Genomic DNA, 19,797 nt, shown 5'->3' with positions numbered 1-19,797 from the left:
AAGAAAGAAAGAAAGAAAGAAAGAAAGAAAGAAAGAAAGAAAGAAAGGAAAGGAGAGGAGAGGAGAGGGAAAAAGAAAGAAGGAAAAAAAGAAAGAAGAAAGAAAGGAAAAGAAAGAGAAAAGGAAAGGAGAGGGAAAAGAAAGAAGGAGAGAAAGAGAAAGAAGGAAAGAAAGAAAAAAAAGAAAGAGAAAAGGAAAGGAGAGGGGAAAAAGAAAGAAGGAAAAAAGAAGGAAAGAAGGAGAGAAAAAGAAAGAAAGAGAAAGAAAGGAGGGAGGTAGGGAGGGAGGAAGAAGAGAAAGAGAGAGAAAGAAAGGAAAAGGGAGGGAGGAAGGGAAAGAGGAAAGCAGGGAGGAAGGAGGAGAAGGAAGGAGGGCAAACAGAAATTACAAGTAGCCTTTCATTCATCCTGGGCTTCATTTTCTCTTGCTTTCCTCCTTCTTGTTTCTGTCCTCCCTGCTCCACTGAAACCACTCTCAGCAAGGTCATTAATGAGCATCTTGTGAACAAATCTGACATTTTTTGATCCTTTGCTCTCTTAATCGCTTCCCAGCTTTTAACACTTCATTGGCCACTCTTCCCTTTTTGATAAACTCATTCCTTGGTTTCCGTGATACTGTGTTATTCTGATGCAAGCTCCTTTTACACAGCCTTTCTCTTAAATGTTTGTGTTCAGAAACTCATACTGGGCTGTCTGCTTTTTACAGTTCACACTCTCTTCCTGGAACATCTCGTCATTTTTTTGTGGGGCGGGGGGCTCCTCTTATGTGTTTTATGAAAATAACCCACCTTTATCCTGAAGCCAAATCTCTCACCTCAACTTGTTCTCTTTCTGTCTCACCTTCCATATCCAATGGGTCAACATGTTCTAATAGTTCTTCCTCCAAAATGTCTAAAATCTCTCTCCTTCCCTCCATCTCCACTGCCACCTTCCTAATCATCCCTCACCTGAACTCCTGCCGTCACCCCCTAACTGGTCTCCCTGATGACACTCTTGTCACACTGTAATTCATTCTACTCACAAACCCACTTCAAGTCTTAGCATGTCTATTCTGAATTTTAAATCCTGCAATGATTTCCCAGCTTCTTACTGTGAAATCCATGGCCTGTATGGCTTAACATGCTCGGCCTCCACCTAGCATTACAAATTCTCCCACCACTTTCTTGCTGCAGTGAACATTTTTAAACATGATGATTGGTTCAATCTTAACTCTCTATGCCTCTCAGCTCACTCTCTCACTCTGTCTGCCACACTCTAAATTCATGTGGTAACAAAATTCCTTTTTTTTTTTTTTCTTTTGAGACAGGGTCTTTCTTTGTCACCCAGACTGGAGTACAATGGTGTGAACATGGCACACTGCAGCATCAACCCTCTGGGCCCAAGTGATCCTCCCAACTCAGCCTCCTGAGTAGCTGGGACTACAAGTGCACACCACCATGCCCAGCTAATTGTTTGTTCTTTTTGTTGGAGAGACGGGGTCTCTCTATGCTGCCCAGGCTGGTCTCAAACTCCTGGGCTCAAGAGAGCCTCCCGCCTCAGCCTTGCAAAGTGTTGGGATTACAGGCCTGAGCCACAGTGCTGAGCCTAAATTCCTTTTATTTCCTCAGTGGGACATAACTCATTGCCTCTTAATCTTTGCTCATGTTGCCCCTCCTTCACTCAGCACACTCGTGCATATCCTGCTGGTTCCAGCTCAGATATTACTTAACTAGGCTGCCTTCACTAACCCCTCAAGTCTAGCTAGGTTCTCCTCCTAGGCATATTCACAACCCCTGTACTTCCCGTATCCAAGCCCCCATCACATGTTGGGGTTTTTGTTGTTGTTGTTATTTGTTTTTGAGATAGGGTCTCACTCTGTTCCCCAGACTACAGCACAGTGATGCAATCACAGCTTACTACATCCTCCATCTCCTGGGCTCAAGTGATTGCCCCACTACAGCATTCCAAGTAGTTGGGACTACAGGCACGAGTCAACATGACCAGCTAATTTTTTTTTATTTTTTGTAGAGACAGAATCTCACCGTGTTTATCCAGGCTGGTCTAGAACTCCTGGGCTCAAGCAATCCTCCCCCTTCAGCCTCCCAAAGTGATGAGATTACCGGTATCAGCCACTGTGCCTGGCTCATCACATGTATTTTAATTGCTTGTCAGTGAGGACAGGAAGAGGAGAGACAACATGTATATTGATCACAGGCAATCAGAACTTGGCACATAACAAGTACTCAATAGACTTTTGAATGAATCGTAAAGACTGATATAAAAATTCACTGCTTACCCTTAATAATTCATTATATATGTATGCATATATGTTTAGCAAACCATTTCCAGCTTTAAAATGTGTATTTAATAACTCTTAACAAATTTGTTGTTTTTTAAAGTCCTGAGTTAAAAACCTTCTATGACACGTATTGTTATGTAAAGGTGCCCGAGATGAATAAACTCTAACTCAATTTTAAAGTCAAAGTTACTGTGCCCAGAGTAGATAAAACCAGATAAGCAGCACCCTTAAAATTCACTCAGAAGGTGGTTTATTTTTTATTTGACTATTTACACTATTTTACTTGTCCAGTTAAAATGAGGCTCTTTTCCAATACATTGAGAGAGCTTTCTAAAAACAAGAATTGTGGCTGGGCACAGTGGCTCATGCCTACAATCCCAGCAGTTCGGGAAGCTGAAGTGGGCAGGTTGTTTGGACCCAGGAGTTTGAGACCAGCCTGGGCAATGTGGTGAAACCCCTTCTCTACCAAAAACACACAAAAATTAGCTAGTCATGGTGGCGCATGCCTGTAGTTCCAGCTACTCGAGAGGTTGAGGTGGGAGGGTCACCTAAGACCGGAAATGTCAAGGCTACAGTGAGCCATGATCATGCCACTGCACTCCAGGCTAGGTGACAGAGTGAGACCCTGTCTCAAAAAAATAAAAATAAAAATAAAAATTGTCCCTTTCCTTGGGAGTTGGTGAATTCATTATCAGTAAGCTCTAAATGAAAAGATCTTTTTCAGAGATTGGTATTTTTTAAACTTCATTGTTTGATAAATAGTTAGGCCGGTTGAGTAAAGTCATTTACAAATCTAAGCACATGTATTTTTATAAAATATTTATGAGAGATGAGTCATTTTATTCTCCTCTCTCCTCCCTACTCGCCCAGTGATTGTATTCCATTAACTCCAAGAACCCATCCTTTTTTATGATTTATAATATTGTATATTCCTTAGAAACTGACTCTAATATATAATTATTTTAAATGACCAAATTATACAAATATATACTGTATTTCCTTAGAAAAATGAGCAGGCGCAATTGTTGGATTTGTAAGATGTTCAGAGATGAATCTAAGAGGCCCCCTTCAAAGTAAGTAGCATTTAAGTTTCTATGGTAAGTGTAAAGCATATTTATCAGATGATAAATAGGTACATATTTATTAAACTGCTATTGTAACATATTTTGTTCAGAAAGTAAAATTTGCATTTACACATGAGTCATTTCACCAGAAGAGCAGTCATGTGTTACTAAGATTCTTGTTTTCATTATTCATGGTTTACATGAGAATTCAGCAAGTTAAATGCTTTAGAATCTATTATGAATAGTCTCTGTTCTTTTTAAAAACAAAGAATATTGTTTGTGTTAAAATGAGATTCTTCAATCCAAAATATTTTCTTGGTTCCAACCCTCCACATACGAAGTGCCAGAAAGTTTCATACCTAGATAAAGAAGGTGAGACTGGAGGAGGAATCAAATGTTTACCAAGCTCCCAAGTCTCTTCCTCCACACTTTGCCATAACTCAAAATGCAGCCATTTGGATGAGAACAGTGAAAAGAATAATGCTTGAGAAGAGTAACAGGCCATTGCGTTGGATTTGCTCACCTCAAAGAATTCCCAAGTTGAGAACTCCTGTTAGATTAACCATGAGTGCCTAACCTAGTCCATGTCCAGTCCTCAGTTCTGGCCACACCTTTCTGTATGGTCAGAGCCCCTGGCATGCATGCTCTTCCACTAAAATACCAAAATGTCCAAAAAGGCTTACAAGCTACTGTGTGGCAAGGAGAAGGATGCTGCAACAGTGGGCAAAAGAGATAGTAAGACCCAAAGCTCAGCATTTTAAATGATCAATGAAGGCTTCTGCACTGCACAAGTGCATCCAAGTTCAAAGATATAACTTGTTAATTAAGGGACAGCTCTCCTGTCTTCTGATGATTCCCATAGAGGAACACTGTCACAGCTTGCATTTCTTCTATCTGCCTTATAGACTCACCATGAGAAAAGGGGAAGACCAAAAAGATAAAAAAATCACATTCATGGAAAGCTGCCAGATAACAGTTATTTAATAGGTGCTTGGCATTCATGACCTAATTTAATTTTTAATATAACACTGTGAGATAGATGTTATTACCCCTATTATATAGACAATAAAATTAGGGTTTGAAGATTTTAAGTAAGACCAAGGACAATTAAGTAGACCACTGGGATTAGAACCTACGACTGTCAGAGACTCCAAACATTCTTCATTCCTTTGCCTACAACATCATGGTATCTTAAAATGCTTTCATATCTGGTATCCACTGCCCATCTGTCCAGAAGGATGGAGGGGACACAAGGGATAATTTGTATCAGGAGAAAAGGTGTTTCAATAATCCTAATAAAGGCACCCAGGTAGCCATAGGCCAGCATTAAACTTGTGAGAGCCTCAGAAAAAAATTATAAGCAAAAATGGGGTTCAATTAAAAATGAATTTTATTTCCCATCTTTACCCCGAACCATAATTACTCCAATCATCTCTCCCTATAAATCTCATCAGTCTTAGAGACAAAAGAACTCTCTTACCAACAATTATCGACACTTAATTTTAAGCTAACCCAACACATTGATGACTCTTCACTCGTGTTGTAGATTGTATTCTTCCCAACACATTAATGACTCTTCACTCTTTATTCTTTTTTTTTTTTTTTTTTTTTTGAGACGGAGTCTCACTCTGTAGCCCAGGCTGGAGTGCAGTGGCCGGATCTCAGCAAATATCTTTTATATAGGGAAGATTTTATTCTTCCCTATATAATGATTAGAACGCACAGGCATTCAATAAACCTTACCTAGCTCTTTCCATTTCACTGGATTGAAAAGGTTATTTTAGGTTACTTTTTCTAAAGTTTTAACAAGAGAAAAGAACAATGACTCAGATAGTATTTCATGGAAATGTTTTTTGAAAGCAATCTTAACACAGTACACTGTTAAGCCTCAGTACTGATGCAAGCAGTTCATCCAAAACTGGCAGGATCCATCTGAATTTTTAGAAAACAAAAGATATCTGACCTTTTAAGGACTCCCAATATTTTTCCATGTTCTAGGATATTTTTTAATCTCTTTAATCCTCCTTCATTGTGTTAAGAACCTGCTAATGCCGATGGCTGTTCCTGCAGCACTAATTTTTTAGGCTGCTAATTTTAGGTATAGCCAATGGACCGTGCTTGCATGCGCCTATAGCCATCTTCAATTATCTAGTTGTTGAAAGTAGAACAATTAAGAATGCACCATAAACTGAATGGCAATAAACACATTGGCTATTTCTGTTTCATTTCCAACTTTTATTGTAAGTTCGGGGCACATGTGCAGGATGTGCAGGTTTGTTACATAGGTAAATGTCTGCCATGATGGTTTGCTGCACAGATCATCCCATCACACAGGTAGTAAGCCCAGCATCCAATAGCTATTATTCCTGATGCTCTCTCTCTTCCCATGCCCCCACCCTACAACAGGCCCCCGTGTGTGTTGTTCTTCCCCATGTGTCCGTAAGTTCTCATCATTCAGCTCCCACTTATAAGTGAGAACAGGCAGTATTTGGTTTTCTGTTCCTGCATTAGTTTGCTGAGGATATGGGCTTCCAGCTCCACTCATGTCCCTGTAAAGGACATGATATTCTTTTTATGGCTGCATAGTATTCCATGGTGTATAAAGTTATCTGTATTTGAGAATACAGTCATTTGCCAATTCACCTCATGAAGCTCATCAAAATGAACAGAATTCTGGAATCTTTCACAACTGTTTTCTAAATGGTAAATGGCTTTGTTTATACTGTTCAGGTCAAATGTAACTTGACATAATATACCTTAATAAAAATTAAAACTGATACAAAAAAAATCTAGCAAATAGGAGACTGAGAAAATAGTAGCTTTAGGGTTACTAACTGTGTTATGTGAGTGCATGCAAATAGGTTTTGTGGATTAACTCTAAGATTCTAATAGATAAATAGATAAACACTTGGCTGGTGGCAGCAGCAAACAGTGCATAACCCTTTTAAAAGCAATTTGGCAGTCTGTACCAAAAACCTTAAAAATTTGCCTCTCTTAACCAGCTTTGATTCTACTTCTGCTAGTGTCCTTGAATTACTCTAATCATGTGGCTATGGCAAGCCTTAAACACAGCTGGGCTACATTTGAGTTTTAATGGTGAAAAATGAGAGAAAATCAATATGCTGTTTGAGAATAATTATGAATAAACTATGGAATGCCCCCCTTGTAGCCTATTTTGCCATCACCATAAACATTATGACTATCAATGATTATACATTTGTAATTATAAATTATAACACTACAAATGATTAAGACAATTATGATGACATAGAATGCATAAAGTATACACCCACATAATGTGATTACTTCTTGATTAAAAACACACAAATATAAAAAGACTTTAAAAAACTACATCAAAATACTAATAGTGGTAATTTATTAATAGAGAGATTATAGGACTATGGTTCTGTAGAGTATTTATTAAATTATATTTTCAAGTCTATACTATTTGCATAATTTTTATAATTTTAAAAATTTAAATAGTAAAAATAAAATGTAAAATATCACAGGAAGACAACTTGCCAACCAAAACCACACACAAACGGAATGTAAATATGTTTTGGTGTCATTTTCAAGATAATATAATTTTACTTAGTTCAACAAAAACCTTGAGAATATTTAGCCCAGTGTTTTTTGTTTCTTTTCAAAGGCTTACTTTGGAGGAAGTGTTACAGTGGTCCCAGTCTTTTGAAAATTTAATGGCTACAAAATGTGAGTATTGTGTATCTGTCATCTTTGAATAACTAGCGAGTTCCATTCTTAGAGGTAAAGGTGGGGGTGCCAGATGATGAATGTATGCTATTCTTCTCACAGCCTTCTAACTGGCAACTGACACAGTTAAAAAAAGAAAACCTGAAAATAGTTTGTTGTGTCAACCACTATTATTTTCTCTGGTGTTAATTAAAACAAGATTAGTCACCGTGAATATTTATTCTTCACAAGTATATGCACAAAATCCCTTGGAAAATATGCTTAAATAGTAACACATACCATAGCCTTCTAAAGTTAGTATTAAACCAAAAACTTACCTCGCTGTTCTTGCTGCCTTCAAAAGTAAAAACAAATTTGAGTCTTGATGTTCTAAAACTTCTCCCCAAAGTTTGTTTCAACTTTTTCAGTGTCTGATTTAAGTGGGACTGTACATGGGTCTGTATATAGTTGTTGTTAAGTATCAACATTAACATGGTATAAATAAGAAATATCAGCAATGGATGTGACAGACATAAAGTCATGGGCTCAGTGCAGGAAAAATAAAGGAGGATGTGCATTCAAGAGAATAGTCAGTTGCGTTTGGGGTCAGAAAAGCTGACAGGTTGTAGAAAATGATAAAGCCAGAAGACAGGTACAGAAAAAAATGTAGGGTGCAGTCACAGAAAATTCTCCTGTTGAATTTGGTATTTTTTTTAAATGGAGTTGGTTCCCCTCAATGCTTGTTAATTTTTGCCTATAGACCCATCTTTTTATTTAAGATCCCATTTTAGCCTCTCTGTGAATGTTTTATCTGTTTAGAGCGATAGACTATAAAGGAGAGTTAGCTGTGCTACTTACATGCTTTAACTAGTGGGGGTACCAGTAGCTATTCTGGGCAAGGTACCTCCTATTCCTCACAGAGGTTGCCATACTCCTGAGGCACTACTTGCTCTTTCTGACTCAAGACCCTCTTTAGTATGGACTCAGTTGTCACTGCCCAGCCCAGAAGGTAATGGCAGTAGGTGTAGATACTTGGCTACTCCTGCTGAAACACGTTAATCAACAATTTTGGTACTTACTTCTGCCCCATCCCTAGGGCTGGATCTACCTCTACAGGCTTGGGTCACCACCTGAGCTCTCATCTTTTGTAGCACGCCTTTCCAATGGGCATTTGGGGCCATAGTTTCTTCCTTTGATGCTATCACCACTGCCTTTCACTTTTCAGGTATTCCTCATAGCTTATAATCCAATTTGCCAGCATGAATGTGAATTTTAAACAAATATATTCTGGGTCAATTTTAGAACATTGAAATGGGATGAAGAGGCAAAAGTATATATTCAGTTAACTATATTGTAAATTTTTGTCCTAATCCTCTGTAACACACATTTTGCCACCTTGCTAGATTGATCTCTTTCTTGGAGTTTCATACTCTTCATCTACAAAATGGGAATGATATCACTTATCCTTTCAGTTTTATTGTGCAGGTAAGATATAAAACATCTAGCTCAATGCCTAATAGGCACACAATAATTGGTAGTTTCTTTTAATAGTAATAAAGTACATGTCTTTGAATATCATTCTTTTTCTCTCTGCTGCCTACCAACAAGTCCAAAATCTTGGTATTTAATACTCTCTACACCCTAACCCAAAACATTTCCTAAAATTTGTCTCTAGCTATGCCTCATCACATAACATGCACTCCACCAATGTGACTGTCACTTCGTTTTCTACTTGTACATCTATGATTCTTCTGCTCCAGGCTTTTGTTCAAAGTCCTTTTCATCTCTACTTACTCTGCTCATCTTTGAAAGTTAAATTCAAGTGCCACTTTCTCCAGAAAACTGTTTAGAAATTTTTACTTTATCTTCTATTTTGATAGTATTAACATTTAGTCTGCTTTTCACTGTACCTAGTTAGTGTATTGGGTTTTCTATATAGTGACTTTCTCCCTAGATTATAAATTCCTTAAGAGCACAGCTTGCCTCTCATTTACCTTTCAAACCCCTGAGACTGAAAATGTGTTTTGTGCCCAATGAGCATGCAATAAATGTTCCATGAATAAATACAAGAAAAATATTAGTGAGAAAAGATCAAAACACCATGCTATATTATGTAAGTTTCTGTGCCAGTTCTGGAAGCCTCATAAACAAAGTGAATAGGCTTAATTATTTGGCAAGGATTTCAAGTGGTCATCTGCCTTGCTAGAATCAGCAATTTAGAAAGCTAGTGTCATGAGAATAAGCAAAGGCTCTAGCAAAGATGAGAATAGGAAAACATCATAGTGCTCTTTATAAAAGCCAGCAAAAATAGGGTAAGAGCCTTTACAGAAATCATATTACAATGAAGTTCATGTAAAAATTCAATAATCACATAAGTAATAAAACAAATCATTCTATGGATCATCCAACCAGTAAGACAAAACTAAAAATATAAATATTAAATGTGCCAGAGAATAAAAATGTGCTGACATTAACCAAGAACATTAGTGAAATGCATGCTCTAGCTGAGATATGCAGATACATATTTTTACACAGATTAAAACATTATTTTTAACAACATGTAGCTCAGACACACACACGAAAAAGAAATATATCAGCCTGGGTCTCAATAGATGAACCGAAATTGGTTTAGAGATGTTTTGGGGAGCCATTAAGTCATAGAGATCAAAATACAATTAAATTCAACATCTTAGTGGGCAAAGGGGATCCAAGAAAACCATCAGCTTGAGAACAGAACTCTGGCAAACTCCAAAAGTTAATTAGAAATTAAGAATGTTAGCAACTTAGACACCTTTTAGATATGCTATTTAATGCTACATTATTCACGAATACTTTTTTAAATATCAAAGATTTTTTTGTTATTTATATATTTAAATACCAAAGATATTTTGTTATTTATATATTAAAAAATCAAAGATTTTCTTGTTATTTATATGAAATATAATGTACTCAAATAGAACTAAAGTAGAGAGACTAGCTAGAAGGCTGCTGCAATAATTCAGGTAAAATTGGAACTCAGTGGGGAAGACAAGGCTGGGGGTAATTTGCATATAAATGCTAACAAAAGTCGTAGGGCTATGAGACCACTGAGAGGGAGAGTTCAGATAGAGGAAAACACACCCCGAGATGAAACTTAGGTGTGTGCTACTTCCAAGTGCAGATAACCAGAGAGGTCAGCAAAGTGGATGGAAAAGGAGCACAAAGTGAGATAAGAATGATCAAAATAGTGTGTTCTTGTGGAAGCCAAAGAAGAGAGTATTTCAGGAAGGAAGCTGTGAATTATCAAGGACTGCTGAGAAGTCAGCTGAGGTGAGGAAGGAACAGTGACCACTACACATGGCAATATGGAAGTCAACAGTGCCTCAACAAGAGCAGTTTCATGGGTATGGTGGAGACAGGCAGAACCAGAGGAAGTGATACACGGCATAGGGAATCATTGACGTAAGTTTTGCTGTGGAGTTCTGCAGGGAAAAAAGCATTGACTGGAAGCAAGAATGAGGTCAATACCGGAAGTTTGAGTCAATAGTTGTTACTAGTTATATTTGGGAAATACAGCAATATATTTGTAGGGTGATGGCAACCATTCACAGGGAAGAAACTGATGACATAGAATAGAGTGGAGATACTTATAATAATAATAGAGGAATGCAAAGTGATGGAAAAAGCAAAAGTAGGAGAGAACCAGAAAAAACTTGTTTGGCCGTCCCAAAAAGGAACAGGGACACTTGCCTCTCAGGAGGGAGGTTATAAAGGAGGAGTACAGATGGAAGTACTCTGGTTATTTCTGCAGAGAAGACAGTGAATATCCATCTGATTAATCTGTGCTCTCAGTGAAGTTTGAGGCAAGGTCTCCAGTAGATTGCTCAATTGCTCAGGAGAAGATGTGTTAGTATATTTTAACATAACAAGGGAGAAGGCATGAAATCATTTCTGCAGATTTAGAGAACTATGATACTGTGGAAGGCTCATTGGATGACTGGACAGTGTTGAGTGTCTGTCTAAAATCTGAAGTTATGATTTCAAATATGAGACCATAGTTGTATATTTTTCTCTGGCTTGTTCAGGTTGCCCCAGTATACACACAGAGCAGATGTTAAGTCATTCCGGATAAGCAAGAGCTCTGAATCACAATGCTTTAATCTTTTGATCAAAATCATCTTGGAATGTACTATTTTCCACCCTTTCTAAATTATCACAGTCTCATGCAGACCACCTTAGAAATGCCAGTTAAACAGTGTGGGATTGTCATACTGCTGAAGGCAATGAAGGCTGCCCTGTATCATGAACCATATGAAGGGCTGGTGCATCTTCATCAGCATCATGGCACAAAGCAGGCAGTAGAAGTTACTGACGGTTACTGCTGCTCCCTTTTGTACATCCTGATTCCAAAGGCAGAGTCATTCTCTCAGCTTTTTTCATCTGTGCAAGCTCCTTTGCTGCACAGTGTGATTGGCAGTTTCCTACACTATCACTTATTCTAATCTCTGCTAACTACTGCTGTTGCCATGGTTCCCTTCATCAACCCTTATATTACCTGCACTGCCTTGCCTCTACCATTTCCACTTAGCACTTTTTGTCTTCTTTAACTTCTCATGCACTTCTTTACCTTGCAAAGCCGGGGTGGGGGGGTGGGGCGGGGGGGGGGGAACCTGGCCTGGTATAGACATCACTGTCCAATTAGTACTTTTTTTTTTGGTATTTCTTTCAGAATTTCAGAAAACCAAAAAGTAATATTATATCAGATATAAACCTGTGGTCTTTAGTGCTTCCTAGATGTTGAATAACTAGGGTCTGCTTCTTCACTTTTCAAGAGCCATAGGGAATCATTTTAAGACACAGAAATATGAGGGATTCAAAAGTCCAAATTGACATGTGCTTATTCAGTGCCTGCTATATAGCAAGCAGTGTTGAGGCAAGGGGTACACGAAGATGAATAAGCTGCAGTCCTGATCCCCTAAGAGTTCTCAGGTGAATGAAAGGATAATGGAAGGAAACCACAGCAAAGAGGGCTGGCCTTTGTCACTGGGGCAATGGGAAATGTTGAGGGGAATAAATAAAGGGCTGTGGCTAGATTTTTGTTTTAAAGATTTTTCTCTAATAAAAGCATAGAGGAAATTGAAAGCAGGATCAGATAGATGAATCGAGGCTTCTTCAGATTTGATGGTTTACAAATATACCTCAAAATTCACAAACAAAAATAATACGTAAAAGAGAACAGAAGGTAATGCAATAAATGTAACAGAGATAGTGACCTCAGTATATAAAGAGATGTGAAAATTTTAAGAAAATACTAGCAATTCAAAGAAAAAATAGACAAAAGATTTGGAATTCAGAGGAAAAAAAGAAATGGTCAGTAAAAATGCAAAACTGTTTAAGCATTATATTTTAAAAATACATATTTAAACAATTACAAGTTACTGACTTCACCCCATTAGATTGGAGAGGGTGGAGTAAGTCAACACTGACACTGCCATTGGGAATGAAAAATAATGAAATCCTTCTGAAAGCAATTTTACAATATGTATCAAGAGTCTCCAAAAATATTACATCTTCAGTCTAAAAATTCTACTATTTTAAATCAATTATTTTTCCTAAGAAAATGGAGGTGAAAAGGTTTATAAGCTAAAATATTCAATGTAGGATAACTTATAACCAAGAAAAGGGGAAACAATCTAAAATAATAATAATAGAGTGGCTAAATATATTATGGCCTATCCCATCAACATACTATTATATGATCACTAAAAATGAAAAGGAGAAAGTGTTTGCTATGTACTATTAACTATGAAAGAATAAGAATGATACAAAATTGCTTTCATATTATAATGCCCATAAGATGATTCCAGTGTGTATTTGTGTTTGTGTAGATGAATGAATTCTAGTTAGGTAGGCAATTATTCATGAACAAAGGATTAAAAGAATAAAAGGAAATATATCAAATGGTTAACAGTGGTTATTACTTTACTAGAAGTTTTCTGCATTAAAAATGACCCACAGCTCTTTAAGCTGTGTTCATATTAATAATATTAATATTAATAACAAAGGTAGAAGAAAAATCAGAAATTATTAACAGCATAGAAGTCAAAACAGAGAATTTTAATAAAACTGAAGCTTCAGTGTAAAACTCCACACATATTATGGTAGAATTATGAAATGCATTATCCCCAGTGGTACAGATTGAAAATAAAATGAATTTTAAATTGGCTTAGAGGCATTTCTAATGGTACTGCAACATAGTACACCCTTGGGATTTCCTGCCTGGTGTAAGCCTTGCAGTCTTACAGAAAAAATAATTCTGGAATAGATGGGCCACTGTTCTGACTCAGCCATGAGAAAGCCCACATTTCCCTTCTGCATCAAGAACACTGGCATGTGTCACCTTGTGTGTCATAGAAATACTAATTTTAGTGACTAGTTTTAAAAGAACAGTCTAGAGATTCCCAAAGGCACCACTCTCACTTTTTAAGGAAAAAGTATACACTATGTATGACATAAGCCATTTCTTCCACCCTCCCAATTTAAATGAGCAATTCTGTTGTTTCTCGCTTATTCACTCTGCTCAAGTAGAATCGCAGTCTCCTGAGCATAATGTTCAGGAATGAGTATCATTTAAAACTTCGGAACAGCCTACACTGCCCGATTTAGAAAAGGCTTTTCCACCTTGTAATTCACTTGTGGTATGAATCAATGGAAATTCTAAAGAGAGCAATTCAGTTCTGACTTCAATAATTACTAAGATTCCTGGAACACTTTTACACAAATGCATTTTCAGCTGCTAGCTTGAGTAACTCGCAGTATATTCAGACAAAAATTAGCCTGATGAAGACAGAATTCTGTAAAGTATGCCAATGACGTGAGTCCACTCATTCTGTACACTAGAATTATATCTAAAATGTCAGACAGGCTCAAGTAGTCCAGTTCAGCTTTCACTAGTCACCGCACGGTAACAAGTGACAGAAAATCTTAGTGATTTACAATAATAAAGGTTCACTTTTTTCATGATACACAACAGCTAGGGTCAGCTCCACTCTATTCCATGTCTTCACTCCAGCTTTCGGGCTAAAGGAGCAGATCTTTTCTAGAATATGCTCTTCCTGTGGTGGCTGTGGGGCATGGGAAATAGAACCACATGATAGTTTTTAAACCTTCTGCTTGAACGTGTCCATGGCACTTCTGCATGTATTTCATGACTAACACAAGTTCAATGGCTGACGCTGATATAAACAGGACATGGAAGTATAATCCCCCTACACAAAGGTCAGGAAATAACTGAGGAACAATATTACAATTTGCCACATCAAGTATCTGAAATATATCATATATTTAATAGTATATATAGAATAGTGTATATCTATGCAGTATATATAGAATACCATATATCCATGCAGTATATATAGAATACTACAACTTGGGATCTATAATATGTGTATTTATGTGCGGAGAGATAGATAGAGGAAACAGATCATGAAGACAGAAAAAAAGATAGATAGATAGATAGATAGATAGATAGATAGATAGATAGACAGACAGACAGACAGACAGACAGACAGACAGACAGACAGACAGATAGATAGATAGATAGATAGATAGATAGATAGATAGATAGATAGATAGATAGATAGGGCAATGTATATATGGCTTCATTAGCAAAGGACTTTGGTATGACAAGAATTGTAGAACCATTTGGCCAGCCCAAAAAGAATCAGGGATACTTCTTCCAATCCATCAGGAAGAAAGGTAAAGAAGTCAGATACAGATACAGTTGGTTCTAAAGTGAAAACCTATAAACTTTACTATACAATTAAGCTAAACATAAACACAAATTCAAAATACTAACTTGGAATCTAATATTGGTTTCCAGATCATTTTCCTACCCCTACCTACTCATCCACTCAACCCATCCAAGTAGCCTGTGTGACTGACTCTCATTCCATGATCCACAGATTTTTATCTGGTATCTCATTTTCTTTCTCTTCCATGGCTAAGTACAAACCATATAAATATTGGCTTCCAACTTTACTTGTTAAGCCAGAAACAGCTTTTTGTTCTTTTTGTTGTTGTTGTTATTTGTTCATTGGTTTGTTTGTTTTTTGGTTTGCCACCATTCAGCTATCTTTTTAGGAATTGGATTACCAATTCCTGCATCTATGTTCTCTGTTCCCACCTTTTTGTGCCTATGGTGAGACAAGACACAACTTACAGTCCCTTCGGTGTGAAAATCAACTGCTTGTTTGAAATCCAAGTTAAAATATATCCCCCTCCCATTGGATAGGAATATTTAATCTATAACATTTTCTATGTTACAGTTATATAATGCCTCCATCTCATCTGTCCTCTTAACTCATCTCACGTTATGTCCTTGTTGAACCATCTCACATGCAATGTCCTGAAGGCTGTATTTGCTCACGTGATAATAATAATCCATGTACCAATTTTGAGTATTCCTAGAATGTAATATTGATATTCAGCTTTCCCCAACTCCAATGCCTCCTTAGAATAGATCTACTTCTATTTGAGTTCTTTTGCTTGAAGACAAAATACTTCGTTATCTTTGTTCGTATATCACTGCTAACAAAGCCAAGCTCTCAAGAAGCCTGGCTTTCTAGTGCTAGGAAACTTGATCTGATCTCTTAGATGAAGATCCAGGAAAATATGATCTTACTCATCATTTCCATTCCATCTGGCTACCATTATTTCTCATAACAGTAAATGATACTGACCAAGATAGTGTTAATCAAAATCCTATGCTTTTGGAGGTGATAGATATGCTTATGGCATTGATTGTGGTGATAGTTTCTTGGGTGTATACTTATCTCCAAATTCATCAAGTTGTTTTAAATTATGTACGTCTTTTTGTAAACAAAATATCCTACGCTAACAGTCTCTAAGTGGTTATTACTCAGTGTGCCTACACAAACATTTCTATTAACATAAATTGAAAGTTACATTGTTGTTTTATCATATAGCAATCCAATTCCTTGGATACGCCAAGACACTTTCTAGGCTAGTCTAGCCAAAAAAAAATTAATATCTTGAACCTTGAGAATACTTGGTCCTCCCAAAGATTCCAATGAATATGTTAGATTTGTGAGAGCTCACCTAATCCTCTTCTTCAAATACTAGCACCTACAAAGTAGTGTCTTAATTGGAAAAGCTCCTCCTAGGCTTATACTTATCTCTGCACTCCAGAAAGGCAATTTAAGATCAGAGCTGAAGATAAGAATCTCTGGCATCAAATGTCATGTGATGGTTACGCTGCACGTAATCCCTGTCCTGTACTAGATTCTGAGATCGTTTCCAGCGTCACATCTGATTTTTCATTCCTTGTCTGCTCCCTTATTTCTGGCTTGAACCATAAACCATGAATATGAAGTTGAATTTTTCATCTATCTGTGTTCTGCTCTGATTGGACATTGAAAAACACTCCAGGGTATACAAACTAATTAGAGTATCACTTTTACATGGCTTGGATATTTTTCTCCCGACCTTGACCTACAAGTTTACATTTGAAACCCTGCTCTTACCCTATAGTTTGGCATGAGGTCTTAGATTTTTCATGTCAGCTTCATGATTAGAGCCCTGTCCTCCTGAGCAGCTTAAGTCCTTTCCCTGGGCTCTCTGATGTCTCCTGTCCTATCCGTCCTAGATTCATCCACACTGGTGGGTGTTTTGCTCTGAGTGACTCAGAATAAAGGGATGACCTCACCAGTGATCAGCATTGTCAAAGCATGCTTCAGATGTTAGCTCTGAGTGTGTGATAGACATGAAAATTGATATATAGAGATAGATATAAAATATTTACCTGTTAAATAATTTGTGAGTTTTTAATCAGGCTTTGTTTTAACCGTATTGCTTAGATTTTTTTTGGTGATTTTGACCCATGAAAATAAACTGATTTCTCCTCTACTTTTAGATGGTCCAGTAGTCTATGCAGCATATTTAAAAATGGAGCACAGTGACGAGAATATTCAATTCTGGATGGCCTGTGAAACCTATAAGAAAATTGCCTCACGGTGGAGCAGAATTTCTAGGGCAAAGAAGCTTTATAAGATTTACATCCAGCCACAGTCCCCTAGAGAGGTAACTACCTCACAATGACAGGAATGGAAATCAGTTCATCCCTGCAAGGGCACTAATATGGATATTAGCATCCATAAGTGCCGGGCACTTTACATCCAGTGTCTCCTAAAATGCTATAAATTCAGTATTGCTAACCTTATTTTACAGATAAGAAACCTGAGACTCTGAGAACTTGTCCAGTGTCACACAACCGTTTAGTGGTAAAGTTAAGATTCAAAATTAGACCTATCTGGCTCCAAAGCTTCTCCCCATTAAATTATCTTAATTTCTAGGCAACTTAAGAAGAAAAAAGGAGTCTATGGCAAAAGTATTGGCCTTCCCAGCAGGAATTCCATGAAGAGACATGTGAGAATCCTGTGTTGTTGGGCAATGAGACATAAAAAGTCCTGTCAAGGGAACAAAGAGAGAGAACAGTATATGAGATTTCTATCGCACAGGGCAAGCCTACATTGTTGACATATTCCCCAGAACTCTTGTCTGGAAAATACCTGGTTTATTGAAATAGCCACTTCTCCCCTCTATTTATCCACTTCTCTTCATTTTCTTCCCATTTCAGAGCATATTCAGTTAAAGCAACATTTGTGACTATTAAGGGAGATAAATTTTTAAAAAGCACCAATTTCTCTTTTCTTTAAAAAGAGACGTTTGTCTTACAAACTCCCTGGTTTGTAGACTGCTACTAAGAAACCACTGCGTCCTGCTGAGTAAGCCGTGGTTTCAGAGACTTCCCTGGCCTGGAGCCTCATATTTTTCTTTTTTGTTCCTCTTGGATGTGGAGTTGGATATTTACTTTTAAAAAAGCAAAATGTTTATTTTTTATACATCTTCTTAGATGCCTATACAACTACAAAGAAAATTACCCTATTCCACTGAAAAGGAGAGCAGGGAATAAATTAAACCTTTCTATTATATGTGCCTTTTTTTCAACTATGTTTACTGACGCTGTACATGTAATTTCACTTTTCAGATTAACATTGACAATTCGACAAGACAGACTATCATCAAGAACATTCAGCAACCCACTGAAACATGTTTTGAAGAAGCTCAGAAAATAGTCTATATGCATATGGAAAGGGATTCCTATCCCAGATTTCTAAAGTCAGAAATGTACCAAAAACTTTTGAAAACTATGCAGTCCAATAACAGTTTCTGACTATAACTCAAACGTGTACATAGAAAATGGTATATTGAAAGTAGTGGGTTTGATCTTTTTATTTAGAAACCCACAAAATCAGGAACACAGTATAAATAAAACAGAAATCAAACTCTAAATGGATTTTTAGTTCCTAAAAAGAAACATATCTCAAAAGCAATGGAATCTAGAATTCTTGTAACATGAATAACAACATTTACAGCATACCTATGTAGTTCAACTAATATATAAGGAAAAGGAAGGTTTTTCTTCATGACACAAGTATTATAAAATTTTTACTGTAGTAGTCAATTAATGGATATTTCCTTGTTAATAAAATTTGGTCTCATAATTTACAAATTAGTTCTTTAAAAATTGTTGTTCTATGAATTGTGTTTCTAGCACGAATACGTTCTATAGAGTACTCTAAATAACTTGAATTTATAGATGAATGCTACTCACAGTACAATCAATTGTATTATACCACGAGAAAATCAAAAAGATGTTCTTCAGAGACATTTTATCTGTAAAATTTTCCTACTATTATGTTCATAAACAAACTTCTTTATCACATGAATCTTCTACATGTAAAATATTTCTGATGATTCTTAGCTGTTAAAAAAATATGAATTTCTTAATTTGCTCTTGCATTTACATTGCTATAAGGATATAAAATGTGGTTTCTATATTTTGAGATGTTTTTCCTTACAATGTGAACTCATCGTGGTCTTGGAAATCAATAAAGCCAAATGTCAACTAAAGACTTACATTATCTTTTTCAAAGACAAAATAAATATATTTTCCAGTACAAATTTCAAAAGGCCTAAAGTTGGTCTATGGTGAGAATATATAATATTTGTATTTTCCATAGTTTTCCTGGAAAGTGTAGACAATTTAATACCCTCATTGGATATTACCTTCCTATCACTTCAAAATATTAAAAGAATCCAGATTCAATATCCATAATCAGAAGCTCATCATATTTACAAGTGTAAAAGTTGATCTGTTCCATTTTATAGTTAAAAGGGAACAAATTAGAAATTTCAAGTCTTGTATTCCTGAAGGAAGAAAACATTAAAAAATGATTTTTCCCTCTTGGAATTATTTTAAAATATGCGTATTTTCTCTTGATTTTGAAAAGTGGCTTAAAATAGACTTATTTTACCCTTCTGCAGATGCAAAGTTTTTTCTGTCTTTCTAGTGATTCACTAATTGGTTTACCACTGAATTATTTATTCTCTGAGTCATTATATTTTATTGTTACCAAGAAGCGTAAATTTAGTCAGAGTCAGATGCTTCTGTAGTTCACGAAATCACAGGCGTTTTTCTGCAGTACCGTCCACTTTTAAAAGATGAGCAATGTGAGTAACTACACAGTCAATCATAGCATAGGTGCTAAGAAGGAATAAGTCACTAAACCACCTTCCCTCCAGCTCTGAAACCAAAAAAGCCTACCAAAAAAAAAAAGTGAATACGCAAACAAGCATCACTGATACAATTTAAATACACTTTAATTCTGCACAATGGAAATAATACTGAATTCATTGTTAAGAA

General features: G+C 36.5%; 1 protein-coding gene across 2 annotated transcripts in view; it reads left to right on the top strand.

Annotated features, from left to right (window-relative positions):
* Positions 1-19,055, top strand: part of RGS13 (regulator of G protein signaling 13) — a 24,166-nt gene extending 5,111 nt beyond the window's left edge. For both annotated transcript variants that reach the window (XM_025402225.1, XM_025402232.1), the window contains 4 exons: positions 3,282-3,350; positions 6,991-7,052; positions 16,945-17,111; positions 18,079-19,055. In XM_025402225.1, the coding sequence (XP_025258010.1) occupies positions 3,286-3,350; positions 6,991-7,052; positions 16,945-17,111; positions 18,079-18,264 (480 nt within the window). In that variant the 5' untranslated portion in view covers positions 3,282-3,285 and the 3' untranslated portion in view covers positions 18,265-19,055. The remainder of the gene's footprint in view (positions 1-3,281; positions 3,351-6,990; positions 7,053-16,944; positions 17,112-18,078) is intronic.
* Positions 19,056-19,797: the final 742 nt, after the last annotated feature.

Source organism: Theropithecus gelada, chromosome 1 (assembly GCF_003255815.1).
Source record: "Theropithecus gelada isolate Dixy chromosome 1, Tgel_1.0, whole genome shotgun sequence".
Classification (NCBI taxonomy): Eukaryota; Metazoa; Chordata; class Mammalia; order Primates; family Cercopithecidae; genus Theropithecus; species Theropithecus gelada.
The sequence above is the reverse complement of the archived record's forward strand: the minus strand, read 5'-3'. Positions and strand labels throughout refer to the sequence as shown.